Raw genomic sequence first — 24,808 nt, forward strand, 5'->3', positions numbered from 1 at the left:
CCCAGAGGCGCTGTGACCATGGCTGATGGGCTCAGCCTTGGTCAGCAACAACTCCGGCCTTGGATCAGCCGATGTTGCCTCTCTGAGGCCTGCAGAGAGCTCTGGCTGCTCCTTACAGCACCCATTTTCTGCAGCCCTCCCCTTCTCTCCCAGCACCCAGCTACACAAAACTGCAACAGCAGCCCTTACAAAAGGATGCATCACTTGCAGCTACGTTAGTGAACTGGACTAGCAGTGGAGGTTGCATGGGGGCCAGCGAGAGGGGAAGGGTAGGAGGGGTGGTCAAAGGCACACCGGGAACAACCCACCCTCTTCCACTGGCCCAGAACACGTTTCCATAGCATCCGAAGTAAAACTGTGCAATGCAGCGTTTTCTTTCCTCACTTGTCCTGCTCCCTTCCTCAAGGCAATCCAGCTCTGGCTGACAATCCCATTCCCAACATCAAAAGCGGGCTGATACCAGTATAAATACTGGTGAGGTTCTTCCCACTCACTTTCGCCTGCAGACACGTTGGCGACACAGCACCACTCTCCAGCGTTCTGGAACAGGGTCTTGTACTGGCCATGGCTTCCTTGGAGGAAAACACCTGGGGAGAGAGGAAAGAGAAGGAAAGTGCTACTGTAATGCTTTCCTTATTCACAAACAACCTGTCCTACCCTCCCCCACTTCTGGTCTAAAGCCCCCACAGACTCTCTTATGTTAACAGGCTCTGAAATCTGTGTTGAGCAGAGAGGCAAGGAACAGCAGGCCATCTCTCCCACTGCTGGACACTTCCTCCTCTGCACATGTATGGATCAGATGAGCTCCTCTCACCTCTGCTGGCTGAGACACAGTTTCCCATCTGACAGAAAGAGCTTAGGCATCCTTTGAGGATGGGGTCAGGAAAGAGTCAAAGAAGTCGTGGGATATGCTTATTAAAGCTGGAGTATTGATATATATTCCCTCTTAATCTTCCTGGGCACTGCAGCTTTAGCCTATCATTTTTAGCCTTATCAAGGAGTACAATTGTTGAGTATTAAGGTCTCACCCAAGGAAGTTAAGAAGCAGCATGGAAGAGTCATCACAGAGCAATATGATAGTCCAGGACACTACAAGCAAAGGATTTCACTTTGGGTCAGTCCAGGCAGCGTGGCTGGAGGATTTTGATGGATTCACCTCCACCCTGCTAAAATATGGGCAGACCAGTACTGGTATTTCCAAGGAGATGACACTGGCTCCTTGGCTGCAACATTGTCACGGGGAGCTCTGAGGGAGACACCAGGTCAGGAGAGCCAATGACCACCCGCCAGCCTTCAGGGAGCCTACTCATAGGCCCTTGGACCCTAAAGAGACTTCTCTGCTCTTGGTGGGAAGGGAGAAAGTACCTGGTTTCATCAGGGCTGGCATCATTCAGGCAGGTGGGAAAGCAAGAGGAGCAGTGGGAAGGCCCTTCCAGAGAACAAACCTTAGCTGTGGAAGGGACCTAACTCCTGACTAAGAGGACAGAGGCAGGAGAGGGGCTGCACAACAGGCTGTTTGGGTGGAGGGCATTTGCCTGCTGGCAGAGAGACTAGGATAATATTTTTCCATCTGACAAAAGGCAGGCAATGGCCCCCTTCCTCCCAGGGAATTATGAGGCCCTGGAACCTACCAATGCAGATGGCTACAAGGGCAGTTTTGATGACAATGACGGAAACGAGGAAGACGCAGGGTTTCAGCCAGGAGCAGCTTCTGTCTTCCACAGGGGCTGAAAAACACAAGGCAAGAATAGGAATCCCCCAGCTCAGAGTCAGGGGCAGGATAGCACAGCTGTACCCCAACAACCTGCTGGTACCCTTATTCCAAGGACTGGGGAGCCCCAGGAGCGCTGTAACCAGGTGCTGCTGCAACCAGGTCCTGCTGCCCATCATTAGCAGTGGGTGACATCCAGAGTAGGGCAACAGGGGAGGCTGCTCTGAAGCTGCTCTTTTGTTTCACTTTTTATCACAGGCCCTGCATGTACTCTTCACAGCCTGCACTCCTTCCTCTGTCCTGTCCCACCTCCTTTCTCCCCAACACGTCTTCCTTACCACCCCTCCATCACCCCTTTCACTGAATGCTCTGTCCACACCTCCCGCCTCTTCAGCTCCCGTTAGAGCTTCTTTCTCTCAGCTCCCTTTGTTTTGCCTCTGTCCCCCAAGCCCTTTTATGCACCAGTGCACAGGCAGAGGAGTGACTGTCCAGCTGGGCGTTTACAGAGGCAGAAGCACAGAAGAGATTGTCTCCACAGGGAGAAGGGGCACTTCCAAGCTCTTGAGAGAGTCCTCGCTTGGTTCTCCTTAGAGACGCCAGAGGTGGGAGCAGTGGCTCATGCTTAGCTTGATGTGGGTATTTTTACCTGGATCATGGTGGTAGAATAGCACTCTCCAGTACCACCATTTACAGAATCAACACCACAGGGGATGGCAGACAGTGCTATGCCTGGACCTTCATCCCCCCAACTCTGGGAATAAGGTCATTCCTACCCTGAGCACTCCCTAGTTCCCTCATCTCTCGCTTTGCTCTTGTCCTAAGCCCCTTCTCCTGGTATGAAGCCAGCCACTATGCCATGATCGTTACATCTATCCCAACCCTGTATTTCCCCCTACCTCCTCCTTCATCTGTGGGAGGAGAGAAAGGAAGGCTTTGTGCTTACCTGCAGCTCCAGCACGGACTCGCCCTGGGTGATTCATCATCTCTACCACTCTTCTCAGCCAAGTACTGTACATCACCGACATGGCCACGAATACAGCGTTGCTCCTGCACAGAGTAGCACTAGGGCAGCTCCCACACTGCTGAGGAGCCTCCACAGCCTCTGATCTGGTGCTCAGGAAGAGCCATGTCCTGGGTGTTCCCCACATCATATGGAGGCGGGGCGATTTTCATCACTTCTCTGCCAGGGCGCTTCACAAGACGCTCGTTGCAACACAGAAACGCACAGAGACAAATGGAAACAGAAGAAGAGTCGTATCACTCTGGCTCAGCCAACCTCCTCTTGCACATACTCAAACAGCTTCACAGGACATACTACTGACCTTACCTCTTTGGTGGTTGTTCTTTCCTGATGAGCCTGGGTGTGACAATGCCCATGTTGTTGGTATTTGCAAGCGAAAGGCTAAACCCACTTACAACATCCTGCAAAACAGAGTCGGTAAATGACAGGAAAGCATATCTGTGACTCAGCCTGAGCAAGCCCCACGTGAAGCCCCATCCCAGGAACCCAGAGCACAGCACAGAGCTTGCCAACGCTGTTTTTAACTAACTGCTGGGGAAAAGAGGGTGCATCTTTGAGTGGAGGGATTGAGTATGACCTGCCTGTTACGGAGCTGGAGGTCACAACGGATCACTAGGTGGTGCCAGAACCCCCGTGCATTATGGATCACGACGTCTTACTTGGCCACAACTAGAAAAGGCACGGGCATACAAGGTGCTTCTAGCACTGCTGGAGGCAACTTGAGTCAACACGCTGCAGGATAAAGTGTCCCTAAGGATAAATAATCTCCACCAGATCTCGTTGCACTGTGAGTGGCCTGGAGTAGGTGGCACACAGCGGAGTAGATGGCGCACGGCAGAGTGAAGGCTGCACCCCAGGCCACTGTGGGATTCCATCCCACATCCCATCCCATCAGCTAGCTGCTTCCAGTGAAGAGGCACGCTGGGATGCACATGGGGAGGCACGGGATGGCTAACACATCAGTTGAAGCCCCAAATGAGCAGGGCAAAAGCAGCTTAACGATTTGTTCGGGGCATGTAAGGAACTGACAAACCATGACCTGTATGCTGGGGATCTCTATCAGCAAACCAACGGATAAAGCAAGGTGCCAGCTACACAAAACATTGACAAACAACTGGACATTTCTAGTCTTTACGTAACTGAGCCCCAGCAGCGCTAAGCGCCACTTCCACACTCGTTCACGCGCTCTCTTGTGCAACCTCCTGCCTGCCGCCCCCACCACAGGAAGCACAGGCCGCACGAACACATCCCACCTCCCAGACCAGGGATTGCTGCGTCCTCACCTGCTTCCTGCTGCAGATGCAGGTCCGTGTGTCTGCACAACTCTTGCTGCAGTGTGCTAACCTGCAAGGCAGGGGGAAAGCACAAGCTCTCGGGCACACGCTGGAGTTGTGGGCCTGGACATGTTGCCCCCCTTTCTGCCAGGAATGGGGGCTGCCTGCAGCACCCAGGAGGGAGGATATCTTACGTACAGAGGTTGCAAAGTTGCAGGGTGGCTATCAGGACAGATTTCCACCGTCACTTCCTTCCCACTTCTCTATCTTAAAAAGGTTCTTGTTTCCCCTCTACTCTGCCCTGGTCAGGCCCCACCTGGAGTATTGTGTCCAGCTCTGCGCTCCCTGGTATAAAAAAGACAGGGATCTCCTGGAAAGAGTCCAGAGGAGGCTACGAAGATGGTTAAAGGCCTGGAGCATCTCCCCTATGAGGACAGGCTGCGTGAGCTGGGACTGTTCAGCTTTGAGAAAAGAAGGCTGAGAGGGCATCTGATCACTGTTTATAAATATCTGAAGTGTGGAGACAGAGGGAAGTGGCCAGCCCCTTCTCAGTGGTCTGTGGAGACAGGACAAGGGGCAATGGCTGCAAGTTGGAGCACAGGAAGTTCCGCACCAACATGCAGAAGAACTTTTTCACAGTGAGGGTGACAGAGCCCTGGGACAGGCTGCCCAGGGGGGTGGTGGAGTCTCCTTCTCTGGAGATATTCAAGAGCCGTCTGGACACCTCCCTGTGTGACCTGTCTTAGGGGACCTGCTTTGGAGGGGGGTTAGACCCTTCCAACCAGGCCAAAAGCTCTCTCAGATAGTTTGTGTGACACTCACACAGCTGTTCACAGTCACGTTCCTGTTTAGTCAGTTGTTGCTGTCCAGGCAACTTGACCAAACCGAAGGTCTGTGCAAGCACCCTCACCTGCGCAGGGCCTAAAGCTGAGGAGGAACAAATCACTTTCTTTGCAGCAACACAAACCAAGCTACTGTTCCCCACAAATCAACAGCTGAACTCACAACATCCAGGTGACTGACAGCTCTGTCTGACTCCAGGACAAAGAGCTTCCTGCGCCCAGGCCCTTCCCAAGTTTCGGGATTGTGCAGCCACTTTGTCTCCGAGGGCTTTACTAGGGCTTTACTCTCACTCGGTGGATGCAGAATACACTGCAGTAGATGTGTAAGGCTCTATCCTAGCACAGCAACATCTCTGGATCGTGAGCTCCTAGCAGACCTTTCTAGCCCACCTGCCAAAACTCCAACAGCCACCACTCTCCATGTTCCCTCTAGCCCTACTAGATGTGCCTGCCAAACCTGCAAAACACTTGCAGCTTAGAGGGGGAAAGAGAGGGGGGGAAAGAGAGGGGGGGAAAGAGAGGGGGGGAAAGAGAGGGGGGGAAAGAGAGGGGGGGAAGGAGAGGGGGGGAAGGAGAGGGGGGGAAAGAGAGGGGGGGAAAGAGAGGGGGGGAAAGAGAGGGGGGGAAAGAGAGGGAGGGAAAGAGAGGGAGGGAAAGAGAGGGGGGGAAAGAGAGGGGGGGAAAGAGAGGGGGGGAAAGAGAGGGGGGGAAAGAGAGGGGGGGAAAGAGAGGGGGGGAAAGAGAGGGGGGGAAAGAGAGGGGGGGAAAGAGAGGGGGGGAAAGAGAGGGGGGGAAAGAGAGGGGGGGAAAGAGAGGGGGGGAAAGAGAGGGGGGGAAAGAGGCGGGGGGGAAAGAGGCGGGGGGGGAAGAGAGGGGGGGAAAGACACAGAGCACAGAACCTTTTTCATTGGCCTAGTATTTTATTTTCCCTAGTACAGGGAATCAGTATTTGGGCAGCAAAACCCATGCAAGTAGAGGACGTTCTCTGTGTGACAGGAGAAACAGCAGACACCGCTGCTCAAGGAGAAGAAATGGCAGCTCTGAACATCTGTTTTCCATTCCTGTGTCTTCTTCCTGGAGAACTCAGCCTCTTTCCACTCCGTGGCCGCCGCATCCACTCAGAGGGAAGGGAACACAGGAGCCCAGGAGCTGCTATGATGACGCCGAGACTCCACTGTCACTCCCATGGGGGAAGTGGCATTGAGAGGAAGGTATTACCCCTCTTCCAATACAGACCTATCCTTGCACCTGCCATGCTTGCTGCAGCTTCCACTGACAAATCTGTCTTCACCACGATGGGATGGGAGGGACGAGCAATCTCAGAGACAGCACAGAAAGCTCTCCCAGCATGGATTATTTCCTGTCCAGGAGGCACAGTACTTGCAGAAATATAGATATATATATATATACATGTACAGGGGATGCTGGACACAGGGTAACATCACTTCCACTTACATCATCTCTTCCAGAAGAGTGAGGATGCAGGATGCTAGGCCCCCCCACCCCTCCCAACACAGCCCTGAAGTGTTCCCAGCTCACTGCTCCTCCTGCAGCTTTACTCAGAGCAAGGGTCACTCCATCACACAGTCACTGCTGCAGCCTCACAGGCCCGATGATGCCGTATACAGGGGACATCATTCCAGTTCCGTGGGTTTGGATTCGCATGGATAACAACACACATCTCCGTTTCCACATTGCTGGGTTCCCCTTCCCGCCAGAACCTGAGACAGAGACAGAGGTGTTACTCCTCAGCATATCCCTACTGGAAAAGGGCCATGGTGGAGTACAAGGCTTGGAGGGGAGAGGGAAGATTTCCAGATGCTGATTCACACGCAGAAGCTGTATCCTTCCTCTCCCTCTGCTGTCCCACTGGCACCAGTCTTGCATGGAAACCTGCCTTCTGCCCACAGCCAACACAAAGGGGCCCTGCTCAGTCTTGGTGAGGGAGGCCACTCACCACTGCTCAGCTCACCCCATGCACCTCACATCCAGTAGAATCATGGAATCACAGGGGTTGGAAGGGACCTCGAGAGATCATCGGGTCCAACCCCCCTGCCAAAGCAGCTCCCCAGCTCATATTGCACAGATAGGTGTCCAGACAGGTCTTGAATATCTCCAGAGGTAGAGGCCTGTGCGAGTTTGTTCTCCAGAAGAAGACACAGAAATCACAGCCCTGGTGCTCTCTCCCTGTGCCTCAACTCTTCCACAGCATCTCAGCACCAGCCCTGTGTACATATGCATGGTGGGGGTCATATGGAAGGCAGGTAAGGCTAGTCATCTCTCAAGGTTTCTTCCTGCTGATAAGATGCAGCTTCTTCTGAGCCTACAGCATTGATGGCAACATCACAGGTAGCTAACTAACAACCACTAACCACCATGGGTAGGGCCATGTGCACCTGGTGTCCTACACATCCCTCTCCTGCTCCATCACTGACCTCTCACAAGGATTGTCTCATCTTCCCCTCAAGCATCAGCAGACACCCTCACAAGGTTGGACTCGATGATCTCAAAGGTCTTTTCCAACCCAGGGATTCTGTGATCACTCCTACTCTCTTGCACTAGCAAGAGCTGCACCAAACCCTCTCCATCCAGGGATACTTACTCCAGAGTAAGTGGAGTCTGGTCAATCCAGTGCCACTCTCCCACCTTCCGCGCACGCAGACCGATGTAGTAATTTGCTTCTGATGAAGACTGTAGCTCTCTAGTGAGGAACTCCTGGAAATGAGGGAGAGTGCAATGTCCATGAGGTGCAGGACTGAGCAGAGGGAGACAGCAGCAGTCCCTGCGGGGTGGGGCTGGAGGCAGAGGGGAACCAGCACTGAACTGATGCACAGAGGACACACACACACACAGACTCCTCAGCTGCAGGAGCAAGGAGGGGCCCCGAGTCCCTTCTGGGGACTGGCACCATGTCTGTGGCTGCTGTGCCCCTCTCAGCCCTGCACCTACCTGCTCTTCTTTGCTGTTGATCACCACCAGGTGGGAGCCCATTCCCGTGCAGTTCTGCACAGTCGCGTTCCAGCTCATTGTATCCTCTGAAATGTAATAGCAGCTCTTCTGGAAGCGTTTCCAGCCCTTTGGGCAGCAGGTCCAGCCTTGCTCTGTGCAGGGAAGGACCACAGAGATGGATTTTAATAGTGAGAGATGTGGTGAATGCAAGGACCCTGTTGTTCAGCAGCAATGCTTGTGTTCTCCTTAGATCACTTTTCCTGATAGAAAGGGCTTCAATGAACAAGGATAGTACAGATATTTTTTCCCATTGTTTTGGGGTATGACCAATGAGATTTGTGTACATAAACCACAGTAATCCTTGTAAGTGACCTCAGGTCTTGACTTGACAAAGCTATTTTGGTCATTTGTTTTGACTTCTGTTTGTACAGTCTCCTCTAGGCCCCAGGAAACGGGGAATATCCTTTCTTTCCTTGACTAGAGAGGCACTTTTATTATTGCTCCCTTGTTAACCTTCCCTGTGCCTCTGTACCTGCCCCTTGTGTTGTCAGTGTTCACTGCCCTCCAGGACAGCATTAACACAGCCCTCTACTCCCCTACAGCTGTTAGCAGGAAATCCTTTTCCTTTCCACCCATCTCCTCTAGAGCCTGCATCTCCAGAGCCTGCTTCCACCGCTGCTTGCTGTCAGACCAGATGCAGCACTGACTGTTCCCATCCCAAAGCTGCACTCCTGCACTCGTGCCAGCACCACCGACCTTCGCCTTGCTGTGCTGCTGAGATGCAGTCCCACTCTGTGAACTTCTGCTGCAGGAACGCAGGAGGCTGCTCACGGCCATGGGAGCAGCGAACAACTGGAAGGGAAGAGGAGAAGAAGCAGGATTACCCCTTTGTCCTGGCTCCTCAAAACACCATCTCTGGGCATTGTTTTTTTCCCCCCATTTCCCCACCAACTTCTGCCTCAGCATCGTCTCTCCTCAGGCTGTCTCCTTCCATTTCATAAGTCGTAACTGATGTCCTTTTGGCAAAGGGAACACAGGCATTTCTGCTCCCAGCATCCCACAGCTTCCCTCAAGGACTTCTACATCCACTGACTGACAAGACCTAGCCAGGTTGACGGAGCCACCAAAGCTAGAGAAGCCTGTGGTCTGCCCAAGCAGTCCCAGGTGGCCATAGCTGGCCTATGGCTTGTCAACAGAGTCTGTCCCAACACCAAGCAGCTGACACCGGGCTCCCCTGGGTGCTGTGAAGCTGGAGATGTGGGGTTATTTGATCCCTGGTCCATGGCTCTGAGAAAAGTAGCCTGAACAAGTGGTATGGCTGCCATCTCAGGCAGAAATAGTCCATCTTCCATGTCCAGAAGGACCACTTGGAGGACATCACACTGAGGACATACTAGACAGGGTTGAATTGATTCCAAGCACACACATTTGCCATGTAGGTACCTACAGCCAAGCTGCCTGTCTAAATCTATTTACAATCAGTGAATAAAAAGCAAAACTTCAATGGCACTGTTTCTCTCTTCCTAAGGCAGGCATCAATAGTCGTTTGGATGAGTAACACATCCGATGGGCCTATTTCACCAGCAAAACGATAGCCCTTGTGAATGCAATCACACAGAGCTAGAGCTGCTGAAACCAGTGTGGAAGGTAAGCTTCTAGTACTTACCAGCCACCTTCTGGAGAATAATAGAGTGTTAGTGACAGGTGTCAGCAGGCCACATGCACAGCCTGATGGACTGTAAGGTTATTGCTAATGCAGACAGTCAGGGCTGTTGACTGGAAGTTGACCATGGTGTGCTAAGCAATACAGATGTCTATTTTCATCAACTGTTTCATCTAGAAATGTTGTTAGTAGTGAGGGGGGCAGAGTAATCACAGTGCCTGATGAGTGAATTCCTATAAAGGCAGAAGACCTGGAGGAGATGGGCAAGGGCGATGCACAACTGACCATGCCTGTGGCAAAGAAAGGTGCGTTGAGAACTGGCTGAATGGCAGAGCCCAGAGGGTTGTGATAAAGGGCACAGAGTCTAGTTGGAAGCCTGGAGCTGGCAGTGTACCCCAGGGGTCAGTACTGGGTCCTGGCTTGTCCAACTTCCTCATCAGTGAGGTGCATGGGAGGCCAGGGTGCACCCTCGGCAGGTTTGCTGATGATATAAGACTGGGAGGAGTGGCTGACAGGCTGGAAGGCTGTGCTGCTGTCCAGTGACATCTGGACAGGCTGGAGAGCTGGGCAGTGAGTGACCCTATGAAATTCAACAAGGGCAGGTGTAGGGTCCTGCATCTGGGGAGGAATAACCCCAGGCACCAGCACGGGGTAGGGCTGATCTGCTGGGAAGCAGCTCTGTGGAAAAAGACCTAGGAGTCCTGAAGGACAATAGGGTCACCATGAGCCAGCAGTGTGCCCTCCTGGCCAAGAAAGCCAATGGCAACCCAAGCTGGAATTAAGAAGAGCGTTGCCAGCAGGCCAAGGGATCCTCTACAAAGATAATAAGGGGACTGCAGCATCTCTCATATGAGGAAAAGCAAGAGCGCTGGGTCTGTTTAGTTGGAGAAGGGAAGACTGAGAGGGGATCTCATCAACATGTATAAATCTCTAAAGGGTGAGTGTCAAGAGGAAGGGGACACACTCTATTCAGGAGTGCCCAGCAACAGGACAAGGGGCAACAGGCACAAACTGGGAAGTTCTACCCGAACATGAGGAAAAACTGCTTTACTGTGAGGGTGGCAGAGCACTGGCAGAGGCTGCCCAGAGAGGTTGTGAAGTCTCCTTCTCCAGAGGTACTAAAAACCCACCTGACTGCTGTCCTGTGCAACCTGCTCTAGGTGATCCTGCTTTAGCAGGGGGGTTGGATCAGATGATCTCCAGAGATGCCTTCATACCCCTACCTTTCTGTGACTGCAATTGCTACCCTCTTCTAAGTGCTTGTATTTTTATTTAAATGCACTGCTGTATTACTCTGCTAAACCAAAACATCAGTTACCCTGGGTAAGTAAAGTTGCCATTAAGGATTAAACCCTCCATGTGTGGAACAGGTAAAAGAACCTGGACAGACAAGAGTATTAGACTCTCAAGGCCTACTGCAAACCTCTCCAACCACTTAGCAGAGTAATGTGAAAAGACTTTTGGGAACAAAGCAATGCAAACTTCTGGGACTTGGGAACTACTAACATCAAAAGGAAGGGCAGCCAAGTTAGCCTTCTTCCAGAATCCATCACCTTTGTTGACAATGGGTGAGACATGCCACAAATGATGCTTCTCAGAGAATGAAATAACGACCACAATCTCCACATTCTGCATGTGCAAGAATCCCTCTTCATGGAATATTCTAGCAGAATGTGGTTAACACCAGAGAGTGTGAGAGTTTGCACTGTGCAGTTAATCTTTTAGATGCCAGGACTAATTATGAAAAGCTGTTTCTTTTCCACTAGGACACAGAGTGTGTCAAAGCACCTAAGAGAGCTCCAGGGCAGGTCTAGCTGTCTGTATAGACATTTGTGCTTGCCATCTCCAGGGTCTTTTCCCCCTCTGCTGAATGTAATTAAGTTCTTTTTGTGTGGTGTGCAGGTGGAGAATTGTTTTGTGGTCCCAAAGAGGCAAGATGGGGATGTGCAGCCTGGGAACACTGAGAAGGCCTCAGGGAAAACAGTGGAAGATCTGGGGGATGTATGCAGACATACACAGAATCAGGGTGGAAAAGCCTTTCAGAAAGCCCAAGTAACCCTGAAGTTCTGAAGATGGCCGTGCTTCAAATAGGGCACGAGACTAGAGACTCCCAGAAGTCCCCTCCCACCTAACTATTTTTGTTATTTTGAGAAAGAGGATGTGTCCAACAGCACTGTCTGGCATCATGCCATCTCCTGCATACCAGCAGCCCTAAACATCTGGTTTTGCTGCCCTGCAAGAGAGAAGTTTGCACCATGTCACAACTGTTCCCTTAAACCCCCAACGTTTAAGTAGTCAGGAAGAACTTTGCTTCTAAACAGACTTTTCAAATACTGAACAGTTGGGTTTTCTGAGTCCAAATGTGGCACTTGCATCCTTTCTCATGACAAAAGAGTTCCTGAGCAAGAGCTCCCTCCTTGTTGAAGGATATTTCCTTGTGGGCTCTGATTTCTCTGCTTTCCCTGGCTCCAGCTTGTTGCTCAGAGACCTGCTGGACACACCACACCACACCTGAGGTCTAGCAGAGATGAGCCAGGGGCTCCTGAGGTAATATAACCAACAGGGAAACAGTGGTGAAGTACACCAAGGGAATCCCAGGTGCTCCAGCCAGCCAGTCACCTTCATCAGACGATTGAAATGCTGCTGTGCAAATGCATTCAGCACGGGCAGTAACCAAGAGGAGAGAGAGACGTGCTCACTCCTGCAGGGTTTTGACCTTACTGGCATCACTCAGAGCGTGGTGAGGTGGCTCCTATCACTGGAGTGTTGGGATGGAAGGATACAGGCTCTTTAGGAAAGGAAGATGAGGAGCGGGGCATCACCCTCTATGTCAAGGACCAGCTGGAGTGCATGGAGCTCTGCCTGGGGATAGGTGAGGAGCTGACCCAGAGCTTGTGGGTCAGCATTAAAGGGAGGGCAGGGACAGGGGCCATTATAGTGGTGGTCTGCTACAGGCCACCTGACCAGGGAGACTGAGGTCCTCCATAGACAGATAGGAGCAGCACCATGTTCACAAGCCCTGGCCCTCATGGAAGAGTTTAACCACCCTGGTATCTGTTGGAGGGATAATGCAGCAAGGCACAAGCAATCCAGAAAGTTCCTAGATGATATCAATGGAACATTGGAAAGTTCCATTGATGACAACTTCCTCCCCCAAGTGATAGAGGAGCCAACAAGGAAAGGTGCCATGCTGGACCGTGTTCTCACCAACAAGGAGGAGCTCAAGGGCAGTGTGAAACTCAAGAGCAGCCTTGGCTGCAGTGACCAAGGAGTTGAAGATCCTTAGGGCAGTGAGGAGGATGTGCAGCACACTCACTACCCTGGACTTCAGCAGAGCAGACTTTGGTCTCTTCAGGGACCTGCTTGGTAGAGTACTGTGGGAGAATGCCCTGGAGGAAATAGGGGCCCAAGACAGCTAGTTAGAATTCAGGGATCACCTCCTCCAAGCTCAGGAGCAATGCATCCCTGCAAGAGGAAGTCAGGCAAAAATGCTTGGAGGCCTGCATGGGTGAGCAAGGAGCTCCTGGACCAACTCAGACACAGAAAGAAGGCCTACAGAGGCTGGGAGCAAGGGGCAGGTCACTTGGTAATACAGGGATATTGTCTGAACAGCCAGGGATCTGGCTAGGAAAGCTAAAGCCCTGATAGAGATAAATCTGGCTGGGGACATCAAGGGCAACAGGAAAAGTTTCTGTGTCTGTGACAAAAGGAAGACTAGGGAAAATGTGGGTCCTCTGCAGAATGAAATGAATTACCTTCTTATCCAGGATATGGAGAAGGCTGATCTACTCAAGAACTGTTTGCCTTCACCAGCAAGGGCTGTAGTCACACTGCCCAGGTCACAGAAGGCAAAGGTGGGGACTGGGAGAATGAACTGTAAGGGAATATTATGTTCAAGAATTTCTAAGAAACCTGAAGGCCCACACATCCACTGGACCTGGCAAGAAGCATCTGTGGGTCCTGAGGGAACCGGTAGATGAAGTGGCTAAGCCACTATCCCTCATACTTGGGAAGTTGTGGTAGTACAGTGAAGTCCTCACTGACTGAAAAAGGGGAAACATAACCCCAATCTTCAAAAAGCTAAAAAAAAAGGAAGACCTGGGGTACTACAGGCCAGTTGGTCTCATTTCTGTGTCTGGCAAGATCATGGAGCAGATCCTCCTGGAAGCTATGCTCAGGCACATGGAAAGGAAAGAGGTGACTGGTGACAGCCAACATGTCTTACTTTGAGGTAAATCATGCCTGACAAGTTTGGTGGCATTCTGTGATGGGGTTACAGTGCTGGTGGATATGGGAAGAGTGACAGATGTCATCTACCTGGACTTATGCAAAGTATTTGACCCTGCCCACACAATATCCTTGTCTCTGTAGTGGAGAGACATTGATTTGATGGTGGGTAAGGAATTGGCTGTACAGTTATACTTAAGGAGTTGTGTTCAATAGTGCAATGTCCAGACTGAGACCAGTAACAAGTAGGGGGTTGGTACTGGGACCAGCACTGTTTAACATCTTTGTTGGAGTCATGGACAGTGAGATGGAGTGCACCCTCAGCTGCTTGCCCATGACACCAAGCTGTGACTTGCTGGAGGGAAGGGATGCCATCCAGAAGAGACTTTGATAGGCTTTAGTGATGGGTCCACATGAACTACATGTAGTTCAACAAGGCCAAGTGCAAGGTCCTGCACGTGTGTCAGCACAATCCCAAGCACAGGCTGGGCAGAGAATGGACTGAGAGCAGCCCTGAGGAGAAGGACCGGAGTGTGTTGGTGGATGAGAAGCTCAACAGGGGCCAGCAATGTGCACCTGCCATATCCTGGGCTGCATCAAGAACAGTGTGACCAGCAGGTGGAGGGAAGTGATTCTCCCCCTCTATGCTGCCATAGTAAGATGCCACCTGGAGCACTGCATCCAGCCCTATGGAGCCCAGTACAGGAAAGACATTGAGCAGCTGGAACCAGTCCAGAGGAGGGCCACAAAGATGACCTGAGAGTTGTAGTACCTCTCCTGTGAAGACAGGCTGAGAGAGTTGGCTTGTTCAGCCTGGAGAAGAGAAAGCATCAAGGAGACCTTATTGCAGCCTTCCAGGGGAAGGTCCTACCCCTTCTAGGGATAGGTCCTGAGGGGCCCAACAGGAAAGATAGAGAGGGAGTGTTTATCAGGGAGTGTAGTGATGGGACACGGAGAAATGGGTTTAAACTAAAAGGGTAGATTTACATTTGACATTAGGAAAATAACGTAGACTATGATGGTGGTGAGGCACTGGAACAGGATGCCCCATCCCTGGCAGTGTTCAAGGTGAGGTTGGATGGGGCTTTGGGGAACCTGATCTAGTGCAGGGTGTGCCTGCCCATGGCAGGGGCGTTGGACCTAGATGAGCTTTAAAAGTCCCTCCCAACCCAAACCATTCTATGATTTTCTCCCAGCACTCATCCCAGGCCTCTCTACTGGAACCAGTCTGTATGTACTCACCAAGGAGAACAACAACAAGGGCAATGCACAGCAAGAAGAGCAGCAGCGAGATCAGCCATGAGAGCCAAAGCTGGCATTTCTGGGGATGGTGCTCACGCTTCTTCGTCTCAGGAGGTACTAAAAGCAAAGGAATACACCAAACACAACACTAGTGTCATCTTCCCCTTAGTGAGCCCACATACCAAGGATGTACAAGACACACACAAAAAAAAGCAATTTCATTTCTGAAGTGGAAGTCTGGGAGACTTCTCTGGGCAGGTTGGGATGGCGCAGGAGACCTCTGTGACTTGTGGAGAAGGTCAGGTTTAGCAATACTGTTCCCAGCCCCATCAGTGAGCAAGCAATGCTAATTGCTAGTGTTTGGAGGTCAGGCCTTCACATGGCCTCAAAATCTGGAGTGAAACCATGTCTGTCTAGGTTGAGCTGAGAGCTGCTAAACACAACATCGCTCTGTCTGTAAGACTTGAGACATTCACATGAAGATTCCAGGTTGACTTCTCCACAGAAATCTTTTATGCCTCCTTCAGTTCCTTCTGAGCTTTATGGGCTTTCTGAGTAGGAGAAGGTTGGTGTAAGTTGAATGAGGGAAGGAGACAAAAAATGTGCAAACATAAGCTGGATCAGAATCACTGGAAGATTATGTTTTTTCCCTTGCATCTCTGCTTCTCAACTGTAGTGGTTTTGCCCCAGTTGAGAACCAGTCACCACGCAGCTGCTTGTTCTTTAAAAGGGGGTGGGGGAAGTTGAAGGAGGGGGAAGAGGGAAAGAAAAGGGAAAAAAAAAAACCCAAACCAAAAAAAAGGAACCAAAACCTCGGGGTTGGGATAAGGATAGTTTACTGGGATAGCAGAAAGATAGATATAACAATAACAGGACTTTATAGCAAAACATACGAGACTGGTGACACGGAGTGCAGTTTCTCACAAAACTACAGACCTCAGGCCATAAAACTCAAAGCTGTCCTGAAACCAAATTGTCCCCCAAACCACATGTCCTGGAGCTGCCTGCTCCTCCCCCCACCAGCCCCCCTTTTATGCTGAGCATGATGTAATTGGCATGGAATACCCTCTTTGGCCAGTTCGGGTCACCTGTCCTGGCTGTGTCCCCTCCCTTCTCCTTAGCAGGGAAATATGAACAACAAAAGTCCTTGATTGCTGGGCAACAACTGGAAACATCAGGGTGCTGTCAGCACTGCTCTCATCCTAGCTCCCAACACAGCATTCCACCTGCTGCTAGAAAAGAAATTAACTCTATCCCAGCTGAATCCAGGACACCAAGTCAGGTTCAGAGATTTGCTGTAGTAAAACTAGGCTGTGCTAGGCTGTATGCCTGAGGAGAGCAGAGGGATGAAATCATCATATAAGCTACAAGTAGTGTGTGGTCACTTGGACAGGCACACCCAAAGACAGACCCTGGGCACACTCCCAAACCTATAGCACGAGCTTGGCATCAGCAGAAAAAGCAACCGTTGCTGGCTCAAGCGTCTGTGGAATAGGTCACTGGGCACACAGTGGGGAACTTCCACCACCCCCACCTCACAAGGATGGAAATGCTAGCTGTAACCAGCTAATCTTGGTGCATCAAACCCAGTAAGCTTTCAAGTCATCCAGGAGTATTTACATGCCTTATTTCCATGACTCGTGCCTTGGAGCAGGCAAGGAATAACCTGGAGCTGATGCCTGCTCTGTCTGGGATTGTAAAACTGAGATAAAGCTGTACCTGGGCAAGTTAATATCTGTAACAGCAATAACAATGCATTTATTTATTCTTTCATTCATTTACACACACATACTGGAACCTGCTGTTGTACAGGGTCCTGTACATGAGGGTAGGAGCAATGAGCCACACATGGAACATCTCTATTTGTTCCTACTTTGTGGCAAAATGACCACAGAATACACACTGATCAGGACATGCCTCAGGTTAGCCCAAAGCCTACTAAAGACACCATTTTCCAACTTTGATTTTTAATAGCAATAAAAAAAAAGTTTGTTGTGTTCATTATATTTTAGGAGTGGTGGGTGTCAGTCACAGACTTCCTAAGAATCTTAGATAACACCTCCTCTGTGTATTTTAGGTTGTTCAAGTCCATTTTTCCTTTTAACTGTTGGGTCTCTCTTCTCCAAGGACCAGTTCTCAGTCAACTAAGGACAATAGGGCCATAAGTTTCTACAGCCATTGCCACCTCTCAAAAGCTGCAGAAGGCAACTGACTGCTCAGCTGTCAGGAGGCAGGTTGGTTCTCCACTCCTGCTCTCTCAGGAAGCAGGAGTCGGTAGCCTCACTCTCTCAGATGAAAGAGCTGTAGCAGCCAGGGCTTGAATTTATTTGCTGCCCTGGGAGCACCTCCACCTTTGTGACATATCAGATTGTTTGCAATAAAACACAGTTTCTCATGTTGGTACTAACTGTCTGTCAAAAAATGTCCCTCTCATCCAAGACTAGATAGCACAGAGAGAGGCAGCTCCTGCTTGCATCACAGCAGGGTTAAGCACTCATCCTGGACTCTCTACCACTGTTGGTGTTGCAAGGGACTAAGGGAGCCCAAGTACATTTCTTACTGAATGCTCACTTGAAACCCACTGTTTGTACTCCCAACACTTATCTTGGTTCATGTTGCACCTCCAACCTTCTAACAATTCCCCCCTCTCCTCTTGTAGACATTCCTTGACCCTCTCACTGCAGTCAGTCTCCTGTTCATGTAGTGATAGACACTCCTCTTGCTCACCAATTTGTCAAGGCCAGGTAAGAACCAGAGTCACAGGAGGAAAAGACTCCATTCCCTGTCCTGCAGCCCCCTTTCCCCTGCATAGCTCACCCATTCCTTACCTTCCACCCCTGGAGCCTGTGATGCATTCTTGAAATTCAGCTCAGCGTAGGTGATTTCTGATGCCATTTAACCACGGTGTGATCACTGATCTCTGTCCTTAGTCTTGATATGTAAAAGGTGGCCCTTTTTGGTCCCTGGTTCCAGAGGGAGACAGCAGTAAGTTACTGAGCCTTTCCCATCTGCTCATTCACGTCCTGTCTGTCAAAGAAGGCTGTGCTCAGCACTGGGAGCACTGGCAATATCCTGAGGAGCCCTGGGAGTGCAGAAATGCTCTGAACAGATCTTCTTCGCCCGGGAAATCAGGCCCTGAATAATGGGCACTCCAGAGAGAAAAGAAAAATGAGAACCTAACTGCTGAGAAGGAAGTTACACCCCTCCTTCCCCATATCAGAGTCTCAGCTAACGGGTTTCCTTTTTAAGATTTCTTGATTTTTCTTTTTTCATCCTTCTTTTTTTTTTTCACTCTCTCCCCTACCCTTAATTTCATGCCTTTCTTTGTTAGTAATTCTGCCATTGCTCTTGGGTTTACATCTATCATGGGCCCTCATCCAGCTTAACCTGCAGCACAGCCCAGCACAAAACACATTCTGCCCTCACTTGTCTCTCATGGTTAAGCAGCATTTGCTACATCAAATATCACATGCTATGTCTCATCCTGGAAAATTGGCCCCAGCTGGCAGCTAGCACTGGAAGAACTGCCAAATGGAGAACTCTTCCTCTAGAAGTGAGATGGGAGAATTGCAGCCTGAGGCAGGGGAATAGAAACAATCAGAAGTTTGATATATCCAAGGAGAAGCAAAGGATGAGGCCAGGGTTGGGGAGGAGAACAAGCAAAGTGGAATTTAAACCAAAAAATAAAAGTGGTGCTGGTGGTTTGAGAGGTTGTTGGGAGAGCACACACTGAGACCTCTCTGTCACAACCTGATTTACAGCCTGTGGAAGTTCAGAGCAGTGCTTGCTTCAGGGAGTCAGGCTCCATTTCTGAGGCTACAAAGGACTGGTTTATAATTTTTGCTGTCATTTAACTCCCTGTGCTGCTTTCTGTTAAAGGCCTCTGATATTACCTAGGGGAAAATGTCAGCCTACTGTTTAATCTGATTTCAAGTTGGGGCAAATATTGAACAAAGACAATTAAGGGACATGACTGCTAAGATATGTGATGAATCAGAAAGACTTCTGAGAAGAAATGCCAATAAGTCAGGATACCTTGGGGAGAAAGAGTAAGAAGGGTTCAGTCAGCAGATAGGACTTGAGAATCACAGAATGGTATGCGTTGGGTTGGGAGGGACCTTTAAAACTCATCTGGTTCCAACCCCCTTGCTGTGTGCAGGGACTCTTCACTAGCCCAGGTTGCCCAAAGCCCCATCCAACCTGTCCTTGAACACTGCCAGGGCAGCCACAGCCTCTCTGGGCAACCTGTGCCAGTGCCTCACCACCCTTATTATCATAATTTCCTTCCTTATATCTAACCTGGATCTAGCTTCTTTCAGTTTAAAATCTTTGCCCCTTGTCCTGTCACCACAGGTGCTGGTAAAAAGTCTCCCTCCACCTTTGCCATCAGCCCCCTCTAAGTACTGCAAAGCCACCATGAAGCCTCCAAAGGAAGAAGTGTGGCTTGGTTAGTTTGGCTGGCTAGAATTTCCTCAAGGAAGACAAGAATGACACACGAGCAGAACACCCATGGAGCTAGTAAGAGGGTGCACAGAGTGGAGCTGGAGGTGAGCTAGGACAGTGGAAGGAAGAACACAAGGAAGAACAGGCAACAGAGGAGAATGATGTGGCAGAAGGCAGAGGGAAGGGAGGCATGTAGCAGACATTTGCATGCAAATTCTAGAGAACCAGCCCTCTAAACAGAACGGGGCTGGATTTCTTTACCAAGGAGCCTCCTCTTGTGCAGTGAGCTGGTTTTACTTCTCCTTTCTGCACTGTGTGCAAATTGGGTGGCATTTATACAAGAAGAGCTGCTGGAGAGCCTGGTCCCTTGAGAAGATGCACACTGCCTGCTTTTCTTTCCAACATCTTTCCTGCACCTCCCTTTGTCTCCAGGCTTGGCCCTCTCACTGGAATTAAGCCTCCCTAAGTGTCTGCTGAAACCTTGTCGTAGCCCCAGATTTTTCCACTGAGATTTCAGTCAGACTAATCCTCCATGTGCTTCCTCCCCCTAGCCAGCCAAACCAAACCAAACCAAACTCATGAGGAAAATGCTTACTTCCTGTGAGGGTTTCAAACTTTCCACCACGAGGGAAAGGGAAATAACATCAGCAGACAAAGAAGGAAGTCACAGTGTAGTTTCATGAGCTTGTTGCCATTGCCACCTCTGAACACAGCTGAGGAATTTGAAATGCAAATTCAGGATCTAGCAGCTGGTTTTATTAGAATACACTAGATTGCACTCAAACATCAGGACACAACTCTTCCTTCACAACCATCACATTTGTTTCTTGCTGTCAAAATGCAACCCTGAACCATACTTCCATATTCCACAATGCTGGGCTCTTGTGCAACAACATCAAGGTGATCCTCCACTAAAAAAAAATTGTGCTTTGAATTACCTATACACTGGTGGTCTGTAAGTGGGTGGGAGACAGGGAGAACTGAGAACAGCAGTTAGTGAGTTGTGGAGCTGTAAAGAGAAAAATGGGAAACCTTGCTTATAAAAACAAACCCAAACCCCAAATCTGTTTCCTTGCATTCCTATTGCTGTTACTCAGTTCCTCCCTCCCCCCTCCACCTGTGTCCCATCCAGTACACACTTGTCCTCCCACAATACTCATGCTTCCCCACAGACCTCTTTCACCTCATCCCCACTCAGCACTGCCAGGTACCTCCCCTGCTCCCTACTCCCACATACCTTGCAAGTCCCAGGTCCATTCCAGAGCTCATAGGCTTGCCCATCACAACAGTCCTGCTCTGCTTCCCTTCCTTACTCATAGTAGAGCTGCTGCAGGTTGCTCTTCAAGCTGCATGAGCACCCCTGGCTAGCTGACCCAAACAGAATGCAGTAGAAGCACTAGTGGTCTTTCTCCCTGTCCTGATTCTGGACAGTGGAAAGCAGCCCTGGGTTAACTTGGCTCACCTGGGAAGTTATCTCCATCCTGGAGGAAGCAGGACACTCCCCCATCTATGGATGAAGTTTGCATAGGCTACTATCTGCCAGACTTTCACCTCACAGCCAGTTCCACCCAATTCAGCAAGCAGGTCCATGTACCAGCAGAGGAGATGCCACTTAGTTCTTCTAAAAATCAAGCTGAACTAGTTGAGTTAAAATTGAATTGATAAGCAAAGAGAAGGACTTGAATCCTAAAGCTGTGACCTCACATGTTCTGAAAAAAATCCCCCCTTGAAGTTGGGCACAGCTGTGGTGGAAGCTGCTGGGAAGAGAGACACTGGTTACAAGCTGTTCAGGATGGAGAGGGTCAGCTGAGGGAGTTCAGTTATCACAAGTGGCATGGAGGTTACACAGGGGCATGGCATTGGCAGCCCAAAGTACCTAGCACCTCTTTAGAAGGTCTGGCAAAAGGCAAAAGGAAGCTGAGCTGGCTAAAATGTGAAGCCAAAGGGATTATCAGTATACCTTCTCCAGAAAGCAAATCATGCATCCAAATGAGGAGAATTGAAATTATCATGACCTCCACTAAGTGTAAAAGCACAACAAAGCAAAGGTTAAACAAAGAGTCTGGAAAACAACTAGCAGAAGCCATCAGAATTCTTTCCTGTGGATAATGAAATTGGAAACCTTTTCACATCTCTGAAGACAACTAAAGAACAGGGTATAAAAGAAGCTGTCAGAGAGAACAAGGACATTGAAACAAAGCTAAATTAATTAACTGTGACAGTGGAAGAGATTGGAGAGTTTCCCACACAAGAACCCTGGGTTATTTGGGGTTTTTTTTGTGGGGAGGAACTAATCCAAAATAAAAGTGACTCTGCAAAAGGCATGGAATTAGCAGGATGCTGGGCATGCTGAAAGCTTACTTGGCTTAAATGTGGAAGCTGGAAAAAAATAATGGGAATGAAATGCATTGAGGGCTTGCTTAATGCAAAGTGACCTATTCTGGTAACATTTGGAAGGGAGCAAAAGATAAAGAAGAACATTTTGGATGTTCTTCTTGTCCTGCATCTATCAGGTGAAGGTTGGTCAGGGTACAGTCAGGTGCTAAGAGCATAGCTTGAGATTCTGTAGCCAGCAGCAGGAAGAGTGTTGCTGATGTGGCTGTCATCCTCTGAGCAGGCTTCAGCTCCCCCAACCATCTGGTACAAAAGCAATCTCCCAGGGACAATGCCTCTGCTGTTCTGCCAGTGGTGGGGTCTCCCCCTGAGCACAGACATGGGGAAAGCAGTGTGCTGCATTCTGGAAAGCAGAGAGCAAGAAAGGCAGAAAGACAGAAATAAGGTGGTGGGGAAATATGTTATATTATTATTATATTGCTCTGTTTAATGTCATTCATGTAACTGTCACTATCATCACTCAGCCTGATGTGTGGCTCTGTCCAGTTTCTTGGATGGAGCACTAACACAGACCCTCTCACAAGGCCTCTGACCTCTTATTTAAGCAAAGCCCACATCCAATCCTTCCAATCTTTCCTGGACCCTAGCTGCCTGCTGATGGGTCAGCCCTGCCACCTCCTGCTCTTATGGTACCTCTAGCTAACACAAGTCTCCAGGTCTCTCAGATGAAGACAGCATAAACCCAGTCCTGGCTTTTTGTTCCTGCACCTAAGTGAGGAGGTGAAGCATCAGAAGTGAATGTGTGCCACGCCACTGGTTTTCCCTTGCTGCATCACCGTGCTCCTCTCCTGGGGTTGAAGGCCCTGGAGGTCATAAAGGGAGAGCAGAGCTCCTGTAGCAAGGGGAGAAGATAAAAAGGCACCAAAGCATGGAGAATGGGCCCCAGGGCCCGAGGCTGAGCAGTTAGTAAGGGATGGCAGATGCCTAATCAAAAGGATTCAAGCAGTTAGAGCTTCTGAGGGGTTTTGCTGGTCAGAGGGCATTTAGCAATAAGGGATCCCACTGTGTACCCTCCTGCAAGGAACTGGCTAGGGAAGGGAGGGGGAGGATGCTGCAGTTCTCGCTGTAGGAGCTCCAGAGAACAGTGTGAGAGCGCTGCAGCCTGTTGGGACCTGAGAGGGAGGCATCCTACACCCTTCTCATGCACGTCTGGCAACAGCAGCCAGAGCTACATGGAGAAGAGACCTGTCCTGGAAGGCAGTCACCCCCACTGTGACAGAACGTGAGCCAGGGTGCCACAGAGATACACTATGAGGCCTAGGAAGAAATGGGCTATATGGAGTTGTGAAAGCTCATAGAAAAGGATATTTGAGCATCCAGGGGCGAAGAGAACACAGAGGAGAACCGAACAGAGAGTGAGAAAGGGAGGTGAAAGCAGAGAGTGGGACAGATAGAAGGTGGCACTGCAAAGCCATGCTAATTTCTGGTGAGTGGCATCACTTCACCACAGACAGGCACGAGTCAGAATCATAGAATCATAGAATGGTCTGGGTTGGAAGGGACCCCAAGGATCAGAGTTCCAACCCCCCTGCCACAGGCAGGGCCACCAACCTCCAGGCCTGGATCTACACAAGGTTGCCCAGGGCCACATCCAGCCTGGCCTTGAGCACCTCCAGGGACGGGGCATCCACCACCTCTCTGGGCAGCCTGTTCCAGCACCTCACCACTCTCTGTAAAAAACTTCCCCCTGATATCCCTCCTTCAGCTTTAATCCATTCCTCCTTGACCTGCCACTGTCTACCCTTTTAAAAAGTTGAATCCCCTCCTGTTTCTCTGCTCCCTTCAGGTACTGGAAGGCTGCAGTGAGGTGCCCCCACAGCCTTCTCTTCTCCAGGTTGAACAAGCCCAGCTCCTTCAGCCTCTCTTCACAGGGGAAGTGCTCCAGCCCTCTAATCATCTTCATGGCTCCTCTGAACCCTCTCCAACAGTTCCACATCTTTCTTGTACTGTGGGCCCCATTGCAGAAACCCACCTGCAGTGACACTCTGGCACTTTGATGGAGCCCAGCAGCTCCCCAAAACGCTGTGGTTACAGTACCACATAGCACATGGTGAAATGAGAGAAAAGTAGGAAAGATGAGAAAGAAATATTCCTCCCTAAAAGGGTTTGTGCATTCCTGCCCCACACAAATGTCTGTCATGTTTTACCAAGAGGTGAGGATTTCAGGCAGCACAGATGATGTGGCAAAGTTATCTGAGCTGGAGAAGCTCAATTCAGTCAGATTCAAAGAAGGAAATCGGTGTGCTCACCTGCAACTATAGGATCCCCAAATCCCTCAGGTATCAGCAAAGGAATAAGAGAAGAAAGAACTGTGTCCAGTTTTTCAAACAGACAAGACCCCAACCTGCCACTTCACATATACCATTAACCCAGGATTGTTTCTTCAGAAGAGAAAATATGTGTCATTTTTCCCCTTAATCAACAAATTAACCAATCAAAGCCAACAGAGGACACATCCGGATGCATTATCTCACAGCTTTGTTTTATAACGTTACTGGGAACATCACATCATCACCCCCTTCCTCTTTTGGATCTGAGACACAAGCCTCAAGGCCAGAGGTTTTTGGAGATCAGATCTAGATGGTGTAGTTCCTTGCCACAGCTGCACATCTGAATCCAAACCTGGGCCAGATCCAAGTCCTGGTCAGACTCAGTGTCCCTTGTCAGATGCAGAGCTGTGACTTTTAGCTTCTTAAAATGGGCACATGGGATTTGCATGAACAAGCTGTGGTCACATAACACCTCCCCACAGAAGCAATCTTTCATGCATCCTTGTCAGCTCTGTCCAAGGACTGCACGGTTCTCAAACAGCCTTGAATTCGGCTCTGCCCAGGGAGGTGAAATGAACCTTATGTCCCTCTTTTGAAGGGGAAGTAAGGGAAGTGGAAAAAAAAGCACTATGGTGGTTTGACCCTGGCTGGAGACCAGACACCCACCCACCAGACATTCTATCCCTCCCCTTTGCATCTGGACAGGGGGGAAAACATATATTGAGAAGCTTAGGAGTCAAGATAAGGACAGGGAGAGATCATTCCACAATCA

The 24,808-nt window shown here is 50.0% G+C and overlaps 1 protein-coding gene across 1 annotated transcript; it reads right to left on the bottom strand.

The window, feature by feature from the left end:
* Positions 1-6,369: 6,369 nt before the first annotated feature.
* Positions 6,370-17,949, bottom strand: LOC311200201 (C-type lectin domain family 4 member A-like). Its single transcript, XM_084274389.1, has 6 exons — positions 17,758-17,949; positions 14,930-15,046; positions 8,554-8,649; positions 7,798-7,949; positions 7,451-7,563; positions 6,370-6,569 (listed from the first exon to the last, which is right to left on the bottom strand). The coding sequence occupies exons 1-6, from the start codon at positions 17,822-17,824 to the stop codon at positions 6,428-6,430; spliced, it is 687 nt and encodes a 228-aa protein (XP_084130515.1). The 5' UTR covers positions 17,825-17,949; the 3' UTR covers positions 6,370-6,427.
* Positions 17,950-24,808: the final 6,859 nt, after the last annotated feature.

Source organism: Gallinula chloropus, assembly GCF_964237585.1.
Source record: "Gallinula chloropus genome assembly, chromosome: 1".
NCBI lineage: Eukaryota > Metazoa > Chordata > Aves > Gruiformes > Rallidae > Gallinula > Gallinula chloropus.

Excerpts from the sequence above, each read along its gene's own strand:
- LOC311200201 (XM_084274389.1), bottom strand. The coding sequence starts at position 17,824 with ATGGCATCAGAAATCACCTACGCTGAGCTGAATTTCAAGAATGCATCA. Across the intron at positions 15,047-17,757 it reads ACAGGCTCCAGGGGTGGAAG|TACCTCCTGAGACGAAGAAG; the intron begins GTAAGGAATGGG and ends CTTTGCTTTTAG. Across the intron at positions 7,950-8,553 it reads AGCAGCACAGCAAGGCGAAG|AGCAAGGCTGGACCTGCTGC; the intron begins GTCGGTGGTGCT and ends TTCCCTGCACAG.